Below are 15,721 nucleotides of genomic sequence, written 5' to 3' on the forward strand. Positions count from 1 at the left end.
ACAAAGCTGGGAAGGAAGCGCCACTGCCGCTCCCGAGCCCACAGGAGCTGGCTGGCGCCTGTCACACGACAGCCTCTATCTCGGGTACTTGACACGTATCGGCCTGTATGACGAGAACGATGCCCACTTAGGTGAGTGGGAGGGCAACGCTGGGATCCCGAGGTACGATCGGTGCACCACGACAGTGGCCTCGGCGAAGGCCCGACCTGCCAAGCGCGCAGGGTGTGCGCTAGACCCTTGCAGTTGCAGGGTCAGGTGACCATGTAGAATTCATGTAGAATTTCTACTGCAAGCCTCGGCCTCCTCTTGCTCGCTGTCCTTGGCAAATCCCGTCACCCCTGTAAGCCGCGGTTTGCCCATCCATGGAATGAGCGAGGCCTAGATCAAGAGTCGCAACGTTGAACACTGAGGGAATCAGGCAGGCCAGGCACGTCCCGGGTATTAAATGCCCAGACATATTATTAATAGTAGGAGCAGCATGTACTAGACATATTTCACACAGACTTAAAGAAAATATAACAAACGCCCATGTGCGTACTACGCACCTTAAGGAATGACTTAAAATTCTCTTCTCAAGGAGATACACTGCACATGCTGACCTTAAGGGTACGATTTGATAAATGTTTGTGGTTGTGGCCACTCCTGAAGCCATGACTGGTTGGGATCTCTGACTCCGCAGAGGTTGCCCCTTCCCCGTGCCAGGTGGTGGCTGTGCCACCAAGCTAACTTCTACTGGCTTTGCTTATTCTTTTTTTAATTGAGGTACAATTGCCATATAAAATCATATTAGCTTCAAGTGTACTGAAATTTTCAGTTTTACTTTCATCAGGAAATCCACTGCATCTCCTTATATTTTAGAGTTCTCTCCTTTGAAAGCCTCCAGTCCCTCACGCACTTTTGGAGGAATAGGGACGCAGAGCGAAATCCTCCTCATATCTAATAAACGAGACAATACAAACTCAAGGACACATGGGAATGTCCCTGGGGCTCAGAGCTGGAGAGACCGCAGGGAATGGTGGAGACAGTGGTGAACTCTGGAAAACACATCCTGCTTTCCCAAGGGGGCAGCTCTAGCACATGTGGCAGTGTGGACATGTGTGCCTCGTATGGCTAGATTCTCCACTTTCTCTTGAAATCTGGAGTCTTTATAAAATATCTAAATTTCTAAAAAAAAAATACTGGCACATAATTTTGACTTCTGTCAAGCACATTGTGTGCCACAGCGAACGTTTCTGTGGGCTGTGTAGCCTGCAGGCTGTTGGGTTGCAACCTTTGGATGAGGTGGACTCCCAGCCTCTCTGTCACCAGCTCCTAAGGAGCACCTCTAGTCTGCTCTGCAACTCGATCATAGCCAATGCAGCTCACAACCTCAGAAGCTTATCATCCCTCTGGACAGCTGAGACCTTAGATTTGATAATGGCTTCTGGGAAGAGGATGCAAGGAGAGAGGAAAGACAGGAGAAGAAAAAGAAAGGGAGGGAGGTACTTAAGGGAGGAAAAAGGAAGTAGCCATTTATTGAAGATCTCTGAGCATGTGGCCACCGTTAGGCAGTTCCGCGTATGCCGCCTCATTTTGCCTCCGCCGTACCCCAGGGAGATCGGTAGTGTCACCGCTTTACACGTGAGGGAGCTGAAGTTCTGAGGGGTTTTCACGGCCCAATCCACAGAACTAATGCAGTTGAATCAGAGTTTGAACCCAGGGCTAGTTCTCCTGCATTTTGTCCTGCAGGGCGACCACCTTACCTATTACAAATCATAGGACTCAACACTTGTAGACAAAGGATGTAGAATTTCTCCCTTGAAGGGAAGGCAGCACTGTGGAAGACCCTGTCAAGAGTCTAAAGTCAGAGGTAGAAGGGTTGTGAGTGAACGTGAAGTCCAGTCTACCTCATGTACAGAGGGGAGATCCTGGGTGCCCTGGCCGTGAAGCCCGGAGCTGGACAGGTGTGCCTGGGACCCAGGGGTTTCTCATTCACTCATGGACACTCTCATACACTCACTCATTTGGTCACTGGTTCATTCACTCAGTCACTGATCATACACTTCTAAATGGCAGGTGTTCTTCGAAAGCAAGGCATTCAGGGTGGAAAATGCCTAGGCTTTCAAAGACAGCCAGAAGCTCCATAGCAGATCACGAAAGGCAAACAGGGGTTAGACGATCTCATTCCCTCACAGAAAGTCCTATCAATCAAGGAAAGAATTAGGGAGAAAAGAGGGCTCATCTTACAAGGTACCAGAAGGGGTGTCCAATCTGAACCTCGGGATGGGGAGACTCTTAAGATGCTTTGTTACATGTGTTCAGCTGCCTAGGACCCCTCTTCCCTGGGATTCATCTTGGAGACTTGCTGCCCGCCCACCCTACTTTTGTCTCAAAGCCCCTCCACCTTTCTGAACCTTGGTCTTCCCATTAGGCAAAAGAGTAAACCATTTTATATTTACAGTTTTGGGGGCTCGGAGAACCTCAAGGAGAGGGTTGGGTTCAAAGTATACACCTGGAAATCAGACAGCTGTGGGGTTTAAGTCCTGAACGTCACTGCCGATGCGTATGGCCTGGAGCAGGTTGTTTAACTTCTCTGTGGTCTGTTTCCTCTTGTGTAAACCACACTCAAAAATAGTACCTCTCTCGTAGTTATGGTGAGAAGTAAATAGATAATGAGTACAGAGCTTGGGTGGATGAGGATGAGGATGACGATGACAGGGTTGGTGGCAGTGCCATGTTGCTGATGATGGTGGTGGTGACGATGGTGATGGGGACGGTAGTGGGGGTGTTGGTGATGCTGATGGTCGTTGCAGACGGTAAGTTCTTCCTATGTGCACCAAGGCAGGAAATGAAAGCTGTCTTACAAAACCTGGTCTGGAAGCGCTCGTACTGGGCTAGAGGTCTCACTGGCACCCGGCGGAACAAGGCTGACATTGGAGGGGCCCCATATGGGATCTCCAAGTTTGTAGTGTAAATAGCCCAGCTTTTCCTTCAGCTCTCGCTGCCTGCCTGCTTCCCAGTTCTCACATACAGAGGGACCCTGTAGCGAGACAGGTAGGACGTGCAGCCCTAAGGAATAGTGGAAAATCCAAAAGCCTTGGAAAGATAAACAGCCTCATGCAGATAGGATAAAAGTCCTTTTTCTGAACTCACATCAGGTAAACCTGAGCTGACAAACTGGTACAACCACACCACGACATTCTTTTTTTTTTTTTTAATTTTTTTTTTATTTATTTATGATAGTCACAGAGAGAGAGAGAGAGAGAGGCAGAGACACAGGCAGAGGGAGAAGCAGGCTCCATGCACCAGGAGCCTGATGTGGGATTTGATCCCGGGTCTCCAGGATCGCGCCCTGGGCCAAAGGCAGGCGCCAAACAGCTACGCCACCCAGGGATCCCACACCACGACATTCTTACAGACTGATTACCTTAGCTCTCAATAAGCAAGGGGAGGGATGGCCATCAGATCCCGCATGCATCCTAAGCCTACTCTGTTCTACTTCCTGAGCCGTTACCAAGTGGCCCTCCAGCATCCCTGGATTTGGGCTGGGGACAGACCTTCAGACCCAGAAATGAAAGCAGGTGATTCTCTCCACTTCTGGCCCTGCAGCTGGGAAGCAGAGGGCACCAAAGTAGCTAAACTAGAAGAAAGCACTGGAGCTACTCAAATTCCTTCATTTGGTCGGCATGTATTTATCTGCTGTGCTCCAGGCCTGGCCCGCGGAAGGGACAGAGATGACTAAAACCCAGGTCCTAGGTTAACTGTTCCCATACCATTTATCTCAGTGTTATCATCACGGCAAGCTCCTGATGTGACCTTCAGGGCCCATTTCACAGACAGGAGAACTGGGCCTCAGAGTAGGAATTTACAAAGCAATTTCAAGTTGAATTACATCCACATCTGACACACCCCATGCCCAAGGTCTTTCCCATATTTCACCTTGTCTAGGTGTACTGGGGAAAGGTAGAAAGGGGCAGGAGGGGGCTACATAGCAGATTTCACATGGCAAGGCTTGTCAGATCTTCAGGTTAGGCTCTTTGTCCTAAGACTTTAATTGTGCCTCTAGACACTGTGCTAGGCCTGGTAAGGGCTCTTCTGATGTTCTAGAAGAGCGGAAAACAAGCAAACATAACATTGCCCTTTGATAAAATCATCTCTATTTTGAGATTTAGCTATTCATTTGTAACAAAAACAGGTATGGGCGTCCTCCAGGTGCCAGCTGCCATTCTAGGTGTGGATGATCCAAGGGCGAACCACAGATACTATGCAGCAGAGAAGAGAGGCACCAACCCAGTCTTAGCCCAGCCTTGGAGTCAAGGGATTCCCTTTGTTCCAAGCTCACCAAGAAACCTAATTACAGTTGGGCTTCCATATAGGTCTGCCTTCAGAAATTGGGTCGGTCACATGATTTTCCATATTCTGGCCCATATGACTGTTTATTTCTTAATTAAAATTAATCAGCTGGCACTCATCCAGGAGGGCAAGAGCTGATCATATAGACCTCCATGCTGGTCCCTGACATACTTACTTCCCATTGCAAATCTAAGCATTTGCCTCCAGATTATTTTAATTCTATTTTTTAAAGAAATCATTGGAATTTTGGCATAGAAAGTAAGGCATCTATGACAGACTAGAGAAAGGAGTTTCTGGGATCACCATGTTAGCCCTGTTCCTAATGCTATTTACCTTCCTCATTTTATCCCCCCCCCGCAACACACTCCTTTAAGAATTATCCTCATACTGAATTTTATGTTATGAGCTGCCTTAAATAATTTCCAAAATGAGTGCTTGGTTTCAAATCCTGGTTTCTTCACTAAACAGCTATGAAGCCTGGGGAATTTATTCTCCTTAGGACCCAAGATTAATGCCCACCTCACTGCATGGTAACGAGTAATAAATAAGATAATGCATAAAGTAATTAGCACCACAAATGAACTCAATATATTTTAGTTGTCATTATCATAGTAATCATTATTATTATTAAAGGAGGCTATAAATACATACATACATGCAAACCTATACGCTGTCTCTGAGGGGTTTGGGGAAGGCACCAAAGAGGAAGTCAGTCTTAAGCAGCAATTTAAAGGATAACAAAAGAGACTCCAGGAGACAAGTTGGGGAAAGGGCATTTCAGCGAAGGAGAAGAGCAGGAACAAAGTCACAGGGGTGTGGAAGTGAGGGCAATGGCAGGGAATTGTGAGCGGGCCCTTATGGCATGGCGACAGGTCCACTGCACTCAAACTGTAATGTGTATCAGGATCATCTGGCAACCTTGTTTGTAAAAGGTGGAGTCCCCGGCCCTGGTCTCAGAGATTTGGATTCATTAGATCCAAGGTGGTTCCGAAGTACCTGCCTTCTCTGTGAGCTCCCGCACTGATCCTGCAGTTTCCTTAGGGAAACCCTGCGCTACCCCATTCTCCCATCTATCTACTCTTTCCCCCCCTGATCCCAGCTCCACCCATGGATCAAACATCGGCCACAAATTGCCTGATGGGCCTTTCTGATCGCATCTTCATCCTCCAATTCTGTTTTTCTTTAGCCCTTATTCGTGCCAGGGAGATAGGGAATCATGATACCTACAACAAACACAAATACTATTGTAATCTCATGGTTCCTGTTATTGCAAGTACCTGGGCGAATTATCCATGCAAATGCCAGGGTGAAATCAGGACTTGGAAGATCCAAGAAGAGGTGGGGTGCTTGAATGTGGTGCCAACAAAGAGATGGCTTCCTCCCAGCCACACACTCATCTGACTGCTCTTTCCCTCTCTCTGCAGAGAGTTGTCTGCACAGCTGGTCTCAAGTGGTATCCTCACCCTGCTCTGATTCACTGTGTCAAAGGCTGTGAGGTGAGTCCCTAGTTGTTATATTGATCATGGCTACCATTTGCTATACCTACAAAGTGCTGTGAATATCCCTTTAACCGGCTTCTTCGACAGGAATGAGCAAACCCATTTTACAGATGGGGGGAACTGAAGCACAGAAATACCAACAGATATGTTCAAAAATACATCTAATATATAACAGAAATGGGATTCCAAGCCAGGTTTTCCTGCTTCCTAAGCAGGAAGTGTTCAACATAATATTGTATCTGTAAGGGAGGGAGGGAGGGAGGTCATATTGATTTTGCATCTATAACATGCCAGGCATTTTACCAAAATTGTCACATTTAATGTTTATAGAACCACAGGGTGCATTTTTTTTCTTTCTAATTCCTACTTTACTGCTGACCATTAATTGCAGGTCACTCCCTTTTGCCACACGTTTGTCATTCACTTGTTCTTCAACCCCAGAAGTAATATGGCCACCTTAGCCCCGACCATAGAGCTGAAAGTGAAGATCCCCTCTGACTTGAATCATTCCCTGGAACTTGGCATTATGGAGATCTGTCTCTGTGACTCAGTGACAAGCCTGGGGAGGGAAAGGGCCAGGGTACTTAGAATGTCATCTGTATTCCTAAGGGGTTACACTGCCTTTGGAACTAAAATATATTTCTGTGCACCCCAAGTCCTTGTGGGTCTTCTCAGCTGGCAAGGAAAAGGTGGCCCCTAATCCCATCCAGGTCGATACACAAATATCTGTGCCCCCCTCTCAGAGCCCACTCAGGAAAATGCATGTGAAACGGACTAGATTGAGCTCTAGGAAATGTAGTTGGTGAAATTCTTAGAATGTGAGAGTCAGAAATGCTCCTCTAGATGATCTGTACCTGACTTTTTAAAGGTGTAGCCAGATCTAAGATTTGAGGGAATACCCAGCCTGGAAGAGTTCTTGGTGTGATCTAACCCTACACATGATTATTTGGAGTGGAAAATGAGAGTCAGAGAGGAGATGGATTGGCCCAAGGTTGGGCATAAAAGCCACAACTTAAAAGCTGCAGCACAAAAGCATGAACCTGGGTCTCCTGACTCCAGGCTGGTGCTTTTTTCTCCTCCACTAGGCCACCTCCCACTCATGAACCACCCCTGACCTGCAAGTGTCACAAGACAGCCCCTGGATCACACTTTTGTTTCTGTGTATTGGCTAGGGGCTCCCTGTGGCATCTTCTCAGGGCATTGGATGCTATAGTCATTGAGAGCCCCCATTCTCCCAAGGTTCAGCCAGGAATGGCAAAACCAAGGCCAAGGCCCTGTGGCTCTTGCTTCCTTCCATCTCTCTGGATCAGTCCAGTGCTTGGAGAAAAGGAAGCTTGTATTACCTGGGCACTCGTTCTGCTGAGTCGGCGGTCTGGGCAGCCAGTGTGACAGCAGAATTCGATCCTCCTTTGACTCAGCACTGGGGCCTAGGAGACCCTCACCTGTCAGGCTCTGAGCCCTGCCAACGATGCTTATCGCCTTTGCCCTTGCAGGTGCCCCTCATCTCCTTTCTTCCTTAGCTTAGAGCTTATAGTTTGCCTCTTGTCTGGGGCTGAAAAGAACGCCTGGAAGAGATATAAACTCTGGGACTAGGGAGGAACCATCAACCCGGAATGCCCTAGAGGTAGCCAAGATTGAGGAAGGGTTTTGGGAACTCCTGAGCCGTCCACCCCAAGCTGTGTCCAATGTGGTCACTTCACTCTTTCATGCATCAGAGCTTCACCGATGCCTCTTCTGTGCCTGATGCTACTCTACGTTCTGGGAACACAATGATCTCAGTCGAGTGAAAACTATGCTCTCTTCCAGAGTCATCTGTGGTATCTTCTTGCCCCTTGTCCATCCATGTATCTGTGTAGCCATCCATGCAGCATTTTACTGGATAAACATTTAAGGAACACATGTTCGGTGAAGTTTTGCTCAAATTGCCACACGTTTTGCTAGGAAATCTAGGATGACACAGAGTCTCATCCGTCAGGAGCTCACAGTGTGGCAAAGGAGATACACAGTTAAAGAGAATTCTGAAATATGTACCAAGAGCTGTAGCCAAAATAAGTACAAGAAGCTATAGAAGCACAGAACATCCTGGGGGTATCAGAGAAGGCATTTTGGAGGGGTGAGGTTTGAGCTAGGTCTCGAAGGGTGAGTTGCTTGCCAGGCCACAGTAGTAGTGGCAGCCATGAGAAATACCAGGGATGGGGAAAATTTCTAAGTAGCAGAGCTTTTCACATGTTATTTGCTCTCTCTACGAATTTTCCCTTCTCCGCCCTCGTCTAATTAACCCCTGCTCATCTTTCTGATCTCAGCTGAAATGTCATTTCCTAAGGGACATCTTCACGGAGCTCCCTGATTAGGTCCAGTCCTCTTACTCTTTAACAGCATCGTGTTTCCTTTCCTCTGTCGTGCTCATCAGAGTTGAAATTGGCCAATTAGATGTGTGATTATTTGATTAAAGTCTGCCTCCTTGCTGAAGTGTAAGGTCTGGAGGAGTAGGAGCTCGATCTATATTGACTATTGTATCTTTTTCTTTAGCACATGTAGTAGGCATTCAGTAAATATGGTCAAGTACAAGATGAGTGGAGGGACGCACAGATGTGGCTGCAGGAAAGGACATGTAGGGGAGGGTAGCCAAGGAGGAGACTGGAGATTGATTGTTTCAGGTGCCAAAAAAAAAAAAAATGCATTTATCTTTTTTTTTTTTTCTCTTCTTCCTCAGCTACTCTTTTACGGAGCCGGTTCCTTTCATTCTAAGGAACATTTGGTTTCCTTCCTTACTCTGTTTTAAATGATATAAGAAAGGTCATAAAGAACAGATCCCACAGGCACATCTCCTAAGGCACAGAGAAAAACCAAGGACTTATCCCAAGGGCTTATCCTTTGTTTGTTGTTTGTGCCCTTCTGTTCGAATATGAATGTAATAACGTGTTCATTTTGTCAGATACTCAGCAGAGTCACACTTGTGTTCATAGCCGTGCACATTTGCACATATATACCTGAGCACAGCTCTCGCCTGTTCTTGGTTCTGTCTGTCTTGCTAAGATATTTTTTTTAGACCCTGAGGATGGTGATCAAGTGGAATCTGGCATCATGAATTGGGAGCACAAAGGCTCGGTGAATTTGGAGCTGAAATGCAAAATTCAGGGATGTCACATGGGAGGGGCTCCTTGTGAGCTTGGTTTTCCCCATAACAGTCAGGGTGGGAAGGAAAGACCATTGGATCACAGGGGTTGTGCTGAGATGCAGTGGCCCTAGCTGACTGATTACATCTTTCCCATCAGTGAGTCACTTGAGCATTAGAGAGCCCAACTTGAACTTCAATCAGGGAGGTCTTACTGTCTTCTATGTTAAAGGGTCACACAGCATTGCTTTTGATGTGAGGAGGGGTATGCTTATTGCTTTGAGAAACTAGTGGACTAATCCTGCCTCTCTGTTTCACAACTGAGAGTCATGAGGCCCATAGAAGATAAGCCACTTAACCAAAATCCCCAAGTAACCCCTCCAGTTGGCTGAGGTGTATTAGGCTGGAACCCATGTTTTCTGGATCCCTGACAAATGCCTTTCCATATACCAATACGATGTGTTCAATTTTAAAAACATCTCTAAGAGCCAAAGTTGTACCCAGCATTAAACTAGGTGATAGGGAGACCAAGATGAACTGGATATCGCACATGTGTTCAACGGCCTCACAGTCTTGCACCAGCTGCAGGTTCCTAAGCAGACATTGGAAAACAGTATGCTTGGTGCCCGGACGGGGACACAAAGGTGTTAGGAGGTTTACATATACTCCTGACTCTCCCATAAGATTACTCTCAGTTCAGATCAGTGATGACTTAACCCCATCATCTTTTCCCTCATCTTTGGGGTACCACAGTGTTGGAGGAACACAGGGGAAAAAAGCAAAGAACCATATGTGCTTGATACAGACCCGAATGGCAATGAAAAAATAAGAAGCCAGAGTAGATTTATATTACTGCTCTGCCCCTGCCAGGGTGATCTCGACTGAGCCCCTTGCTTGCTCTGAACCTCAGAATCTTCATCTGAAAAGTGGGAATGGCAGGGCTTACCTCACAAAGAAGACAGCAAACATGTAATGCATGTGGCATCAAGTACACCTGTCCTCCAGTGCTAGAGGGGAGGGAGCCCACCATCATGCACAGACCACTGCGCCAAGTTCCTATGAATTCTTAGGTTTGATCCTTACAGGTCTTGTGCAGATTATATTCAGCTTATATCGTATTATAAATGGTGTTTTTATATTACCTACTACTAGGAAAAGTAGGAGAAGGGTCCTCAAATTTTCTAATCATTTCTTCAAGTATGAAGAAGCTTTAGAGAGATGTGAGCGATCTGTCCTGTGGCTTTGCATACCCTAGCCTACAGGTGTGTCTACCGGCATAACCACAGTTGTGTTGGGGAAAATGTGGCTAGATAAGTCTTTACAAATGGTAGAAGCAATACTTTGTCCAAGGGAGTGTTGGCATTTGAAGCCAGGCAAGCTGCCTGCAGAGGTTTTTAAAAGGATGAGAGAGAGCCGAACAATTACCATGGTGCAGGGCCATCCCCCACCCACTCCAGGTTACTAACAGGCTGCTTCCTTCTGCCTTTCTTCCCCCTTGCAGCCCTTCATGGGAGACAATTACTGTGATGCCATCAACAACCGAGCTTTCTGCAACTACGATGGTGGGGACTGCTGTGCCTCTACAGTGAAGACCAAGAAGGTAGGCCCCCGGGCAGCCACCCTCTGCAGGTCTCTCCTGGTTCCTAGCCAGGATCACTGGCATGTGGGACGACCCATGGCCCTGGTTGTGTCAGCACTTGCTCACACGCTGTGCTGTACTGTATTGTATTTTTTGTTCTTTGAGCCAGTAGTTGAGCTAATATCATGTGCTGGGCCCTGAGCTGGTGGGCAGACTCATGGATGATCTTTGCAGATGTGGTTCGTTAGCCTCAAGGCTTGGAGCCTGGTGTGGAAGCAGATAAGTACAAGTGTAATCAATACTTTCATAAGGGGGAGGATAGAGCACTGAGAGGGCCCAGGCCAGAGGCTGGAGAAAGGCTCTACCAAGGGGTCAGCATCGACACTGAGACTTGAGGGATAAGGAGAAAGGAACAGGAAGGTAGCCAGGAAAAGATGAGTTTCTGGGGCCAGAGAGGGTAAAATCTTAGAGAGAACTTGCATTTCTAGGGGGTATGGGTAACATCTAGGGGCAGAGAGAAGATGGGACATTCTTAACAAGGTAAATCATAGCCTTTAATTGTTTTATAACCTGTTTGGTTTTTCACACTTGTAAAATTAGGGGGGGGTGGTCTTGGTTGTGATTTTCTTCCTTTGCATATTAAGGTATAACAGGAGTGATTCAAGTGTCTCGAGTCAACCTGGGATATTTGACTATGATGCATACCCACTGCTCATGGAAGAGTGGCCACCCCCACTTTCTTCCTGCTGAGAGCTGGGCAACCCAGGTTGAGAAGTGCTCTGGGTGACAAACGAGTTCATGAGGAACGATCTCTGGTTTTATACTCATCTACCATCTGCACTGAAAAATCATTTGAGATCATCTCTTTCTCTTCAAAGAAGGGGGAGCTGTGTTCCTGAGACCAGTCATAGTCCATCCTGGCTGAAGTGCTGTCAGTGATTATCTAGGCCCGCAGTTCTCATTTCATAATGGGGGTAAACTGAGGCCCATACAGGAGAAACGGTTTGTCCCTGGTGGCAGAGTGAGGGACAGAAACAGAGCAAGGTTTCAGGGTCGCTATCCATATCGCACCATCCGTAAAAGAATTAGTTCCTTTAAGAAAGATGCTCTGACCCTAGAATGTGGGGATGAACAGGGCAAAACCCAAGGAACACACTCAAGCTGCATCTTTGGGTTGAGCTGCGGGGGCTCTCTGGAATCAGCCAGTCTCGAATGGGCAATATTTTAGCATGCCTGCCTCCTTTTTTAAATTTTTTTTTAAATCATCCCTAGTGTAGGTCTGTACTTTCTGCTCAAATACAGTAGAATAAAATTCATTTCCTACTAATGGATTTTAGTTTTCACCCAATTATGAAAGAATACTTTTTTGGAAAATCCAGAAAGCAGAACGACAGCAGAATCCCTTCTTGTCGGACAGCCCAGAAACAGCCACTGGTTCCTTGTGCCACGTTGTACCGCGTGTGTAGGTGTGTGGATATGTGTTCCTGTGGGTCTCTCACTGCATTTCCAGTTTGGGATACTGTTTTGACCCAGCATAGGAAATCTTATACCTAAGAATGATCTGATATCATCATAAACCTTACAGCTGTCGTTTTTGCTCTATTATTATTTATCAGAGGGTCCTGATGTATCATCATTTATGTGACCATTCACCTCAGGCTGTTATTTTTAACTCTTGGGTTACTTTGGTTTCTTGCAAAGATAAATAACGATGCTCGTATCTTAGCACGTAGATACTTCTCCAGCTCTGTTCCTCGACAGTTGGCTTTTTAGAATGGAAATGACTAGGACGAAAGGTGTGAGCATTTTTAAGGCTCTTGACCCCTGGTGCCAAACGAATACAGCATACAGGAGAGTCGATTTCACGTGTTCGGAGTCCACCGTGTTCAAAAGTGAATGCACAAGGGAGGTTGTGTTTTAAATAGAAGTTCTTGTAGAATATGACACAGTATTCATGTGACACCATCAGTTGGAGCAAGAGCAGCTCCGATTAAAAGAATTTTCCTACCACCTATAACTTATATACGAAAACATTAAAAAAAAACCCTAATTTATTTTTTATTGGGAGACTCCCCTAAATGGATTGCTGTTTCTACAGAGTGCATGGTGGGAACATGAAGTCATGAGACTGAGGTTCAGGTGCAGACTCCAAATTATTACAGTCACTTGAAAAAAATACATATATATACACCAAATGGCCATTTTGACTCTATGTTCATACTGGGCTCAGTTGCAATAATTTCAGACGTCAGCGTCCTTGGGTGAGTGCTGCCTCTTTAGTGAGGGACCCAGAGTCAGTTCTTTGCTAGTTCTGAATGTGCTTTCTGGTCCTTTTTCCCCCTTTCCTTTTCTACCCACATTATATATGTAATTTAGGCTTTTTGTGTGAAAAGACCCCCTTCTTCCACGTTAAATTGGTGATCCTTCTTGTCGGCCGGGGCTGCAGGATGCAGCTAGCCCAGCATCCTTTGTTCAATGAGATGCCTGTTCCTCGAGCACCTGTGTGGGCCCAGCAGCGCACCGAGCTGTGAGCACTGGACCAAGTCGAGACAGACCTGCACCTGCCCTCGCAAGGCTTGTGGCCTATTAGGGGAGCCAGGCGTGGGCAGGGAGGTATACGACCGTGCGTGGTGGTACCTCCGTAGAAGGGCAGGACAGCAAAGGTGCAAATCTTACGGAGACCGGTGTGAAGGTCAGAGATGGTTACATTGAGACCTGCAGGAGGAGTAGCTTTCCTGGGGAAGGTGAGGGGTGGTTGAAGTCAGGACGGAGAGCCTGCGAGCACTACGTGTGTGGATGACAGACTGACGGCCTCTCTTCTGGTGCATTTGGCTTTGCTACGGTTGTTCCTGGTCCACAGTATTTGGGGCCTCCTTCAGATTTGCGATTCTTGGGAGTCTGACTTCTGGAGGAGAAAGGCATCTCAAATTAAACTTGTACTTCTACCATTTCAATCCCCCAGTTTAACTTCTGAGTAAAGTCCGGCTTCTCGGATGCTTTAACGCTCTCTCCCTGTGTACACCCGGCTGTACTGCCTGCAGTAGATGGCCTTATAGAGCCAGCAGGTGGAGAAATAGAGGATAGAGAAATAGAGACACCCCTAAGGGAGTCGCCACAGCGGTCAGACATCCTGCCAGATGCTTGTCCCCTGTCTCTTTCTTTAAGCCCCATGTTCCCCTCTTACAGGTCACTGTCATCCCAGTTGCACAGGTGAGCCAGTTTGGGCTCAGAGCACTTGCAGGACTTGCTTGAGTTCACTTGGCCACAAGTGCTAAGGCCCGAGTTTGAACCCAGTCCTGACTCAGGAGCCCAGCTCTTCCCTGTGTGTGGGGCTGAGTCCTCAGGGTGCGTGGGCATGACCCTCCCCGTTCTGGTTGGAGACAATTCGCAGTGAACCCCGCCTGCCAGGGAACCTTGGCCGTCGGACCCCTCCCCTTGGCAAAGGTGAAAGCAGCTTTTCCCGGCAGCAAAGACAGGGTGGAGAGTCGTTGAGGCTCCCAGCCTTGCCAGCCATCCCTGACGTCCCAGACAGCAGTTTCCTCTGAGTGGAAAAAAGTCCTGGTTTCTGTCTCCAGCTTCCACAGCAGGAAGCCTCTTATAGCAGGAGAGGGGCCAGAGGCTGGCTTCCTTCCTCTCACTCCCTGCCCCTTACCACTGGGCCCATTTAGTTCCCACCTAAACTCTTGGCCCCGGGCACCCATCGTGGGAGGTCCCTGCCCACGAGCACGCAGCCCGGCACTCAGAAGGTCACTGACAGGCCGGATCGGCTTCATGGCCTTCCTACGTGACAGTGATTTCATCTGTGGAGCCCATCCTGTGAGCCTGGCCGTGGTTTGGGGTCTCTGTGCATGTCGTCTCACTTGGAGACTCGGGTAAAACCTGGCAAGGTGGACTGAGCTGAGGCTCAGAGAGGTGAAGTCACTCGTACAAGGTGGCAGAGCTGTGGGGAGGACTTAGGATTTCGTGGCTCCAAACAGCAGTCGCTACCATCGCTTGAGGGCTGCCGATGGGCCCAGCCTGGTGGTAACGGGGCACGAGTCTGCTGTCTGCTCTTCTCATCACACGGTCGTCCCGTCCCGGGTGCTGTCTTGTTATCCTCACCGTCCAGACCCCGCAGCTGAGGCCGGGGGGCCGGGCGGAGCCGGGCTCCTCCACCACGAGGGCTGGAGCTGAGCGGCAGACCGCGAGTCTAGGCCGCGAGGTGCTGCTTCGGAGCCCTGCCCCGAACATCCCGCTGTAACGGGCTTGCGTCTCGCCCTTCCCTTGGTGGGTGGGCGTCTTCCTTCCTGGTGCTCCTGGACAGCAGGCCCGGGCGTGAGCGCACGGCCTCTTCTCGCAGACATCCTTCTAGCCAACTCTCTAACTTAACCTCTTCCCAGTCTCCAAGGCCTAGGGCCTCCTGGTCATTTGGCCCAGAATGATGTCTGTCTGCTGCCTTCATCCTTCCTCCCCGTGTTCGTCTGTCCAGACACCAGCTGTTCCCCACATCTGCCTTGTGGGGTGACCCGGGCCCGGCTGGCAGACAAGAGCAAGACAGTGCAGGAAACTCCGTCTGACGGGGTGACCGGTTTCCCATCCAGACACCTGTCTGTAGTGCGGGGCAGACAGGAAAGGGCAGGACTCAGCCTCTCAGCATGTCCGTTTATTATTTTCCTGTTGGAGCCTTGAGGAGTCTCGAATACAGAGCAGATTTCCAGAATGGTTGCTTCAATAATCCACCCTCATAACAACAACAGAGAAATTCATTTATAATTGGAATCATTCTAGTAGCCATGTGTTGGAGGTTTGAGGGAAGACGGGGAAACAGCCTTAACTTATTCAGCGTAGCAAGGTTTCGTGAGGCGTGGTGGCCTGGAACACTAGTTATGATCGTGTTTTAGACAGCTGCTAAGAGACTGGTTCTGGAGGATGTCTGGGAAGTTGGGGTGTAGTCCCAGTTCTGTGACTTAGTTCTGTGACCCTGGGCAGGCCAGGCTCACCTTCGGGTTTTATCTCTTGACATTTGGATTATATTCATGTCTAAAGATTCTCCACATGGCTTCCTGAGGGAATTGGCCATTGGCAGGAACCTGAAGGCTATTTGGAGCAGAGACCAGTCGGCTAAGAAGAAATTAATCCCAGAAACATGTCTCAGCACAGGATGGCATGCCTAACTGATGACATTCAGTATAGAGTTGTTCTGTTTATTTGCTAAAT

At 48.0% G+C, this 15,721-nt stretch overlaps 1 protein-coding gene across 1 annotated transcript in view; it reads left to right on the forward strand.

Moving 5' to 3' along the window:
• PAPPA (pappalysin 1) overlaps positions 1-15,721 on the forward strand; it is a 237,608-nt gene that overhangs the window by 208,597 nt on the left and 13,290 nt on the right. Inside the window, exons 20-21 of the mRNA XM_072842533.1 lie at positions 5,757-5,828; positions 10,448-10,546. Coding sequence (XP_072698634.1) covers positions 5,757-5,828; positions 10,448-10,546 — 171 coding nt within the window. The remainder of the gene's footprint in view (positions 1-5,756; positions 5,829-10,447; positions 10,547-15,721) is intronic.

Source organism: Canis lupus, chromosome 10 (assembly GCF_048164855.1).
Source record: "Canis lupus baileyi chromosome 10, mCanLup2.hap1, whole genome shotgun sequence".
NCBI classification, from domain to species: domain Eukaryota; kingdom Metazoa; phylum Chordata; class Mammalia; order Carnivora; family Canidae; genus Canis; species Canis lupus.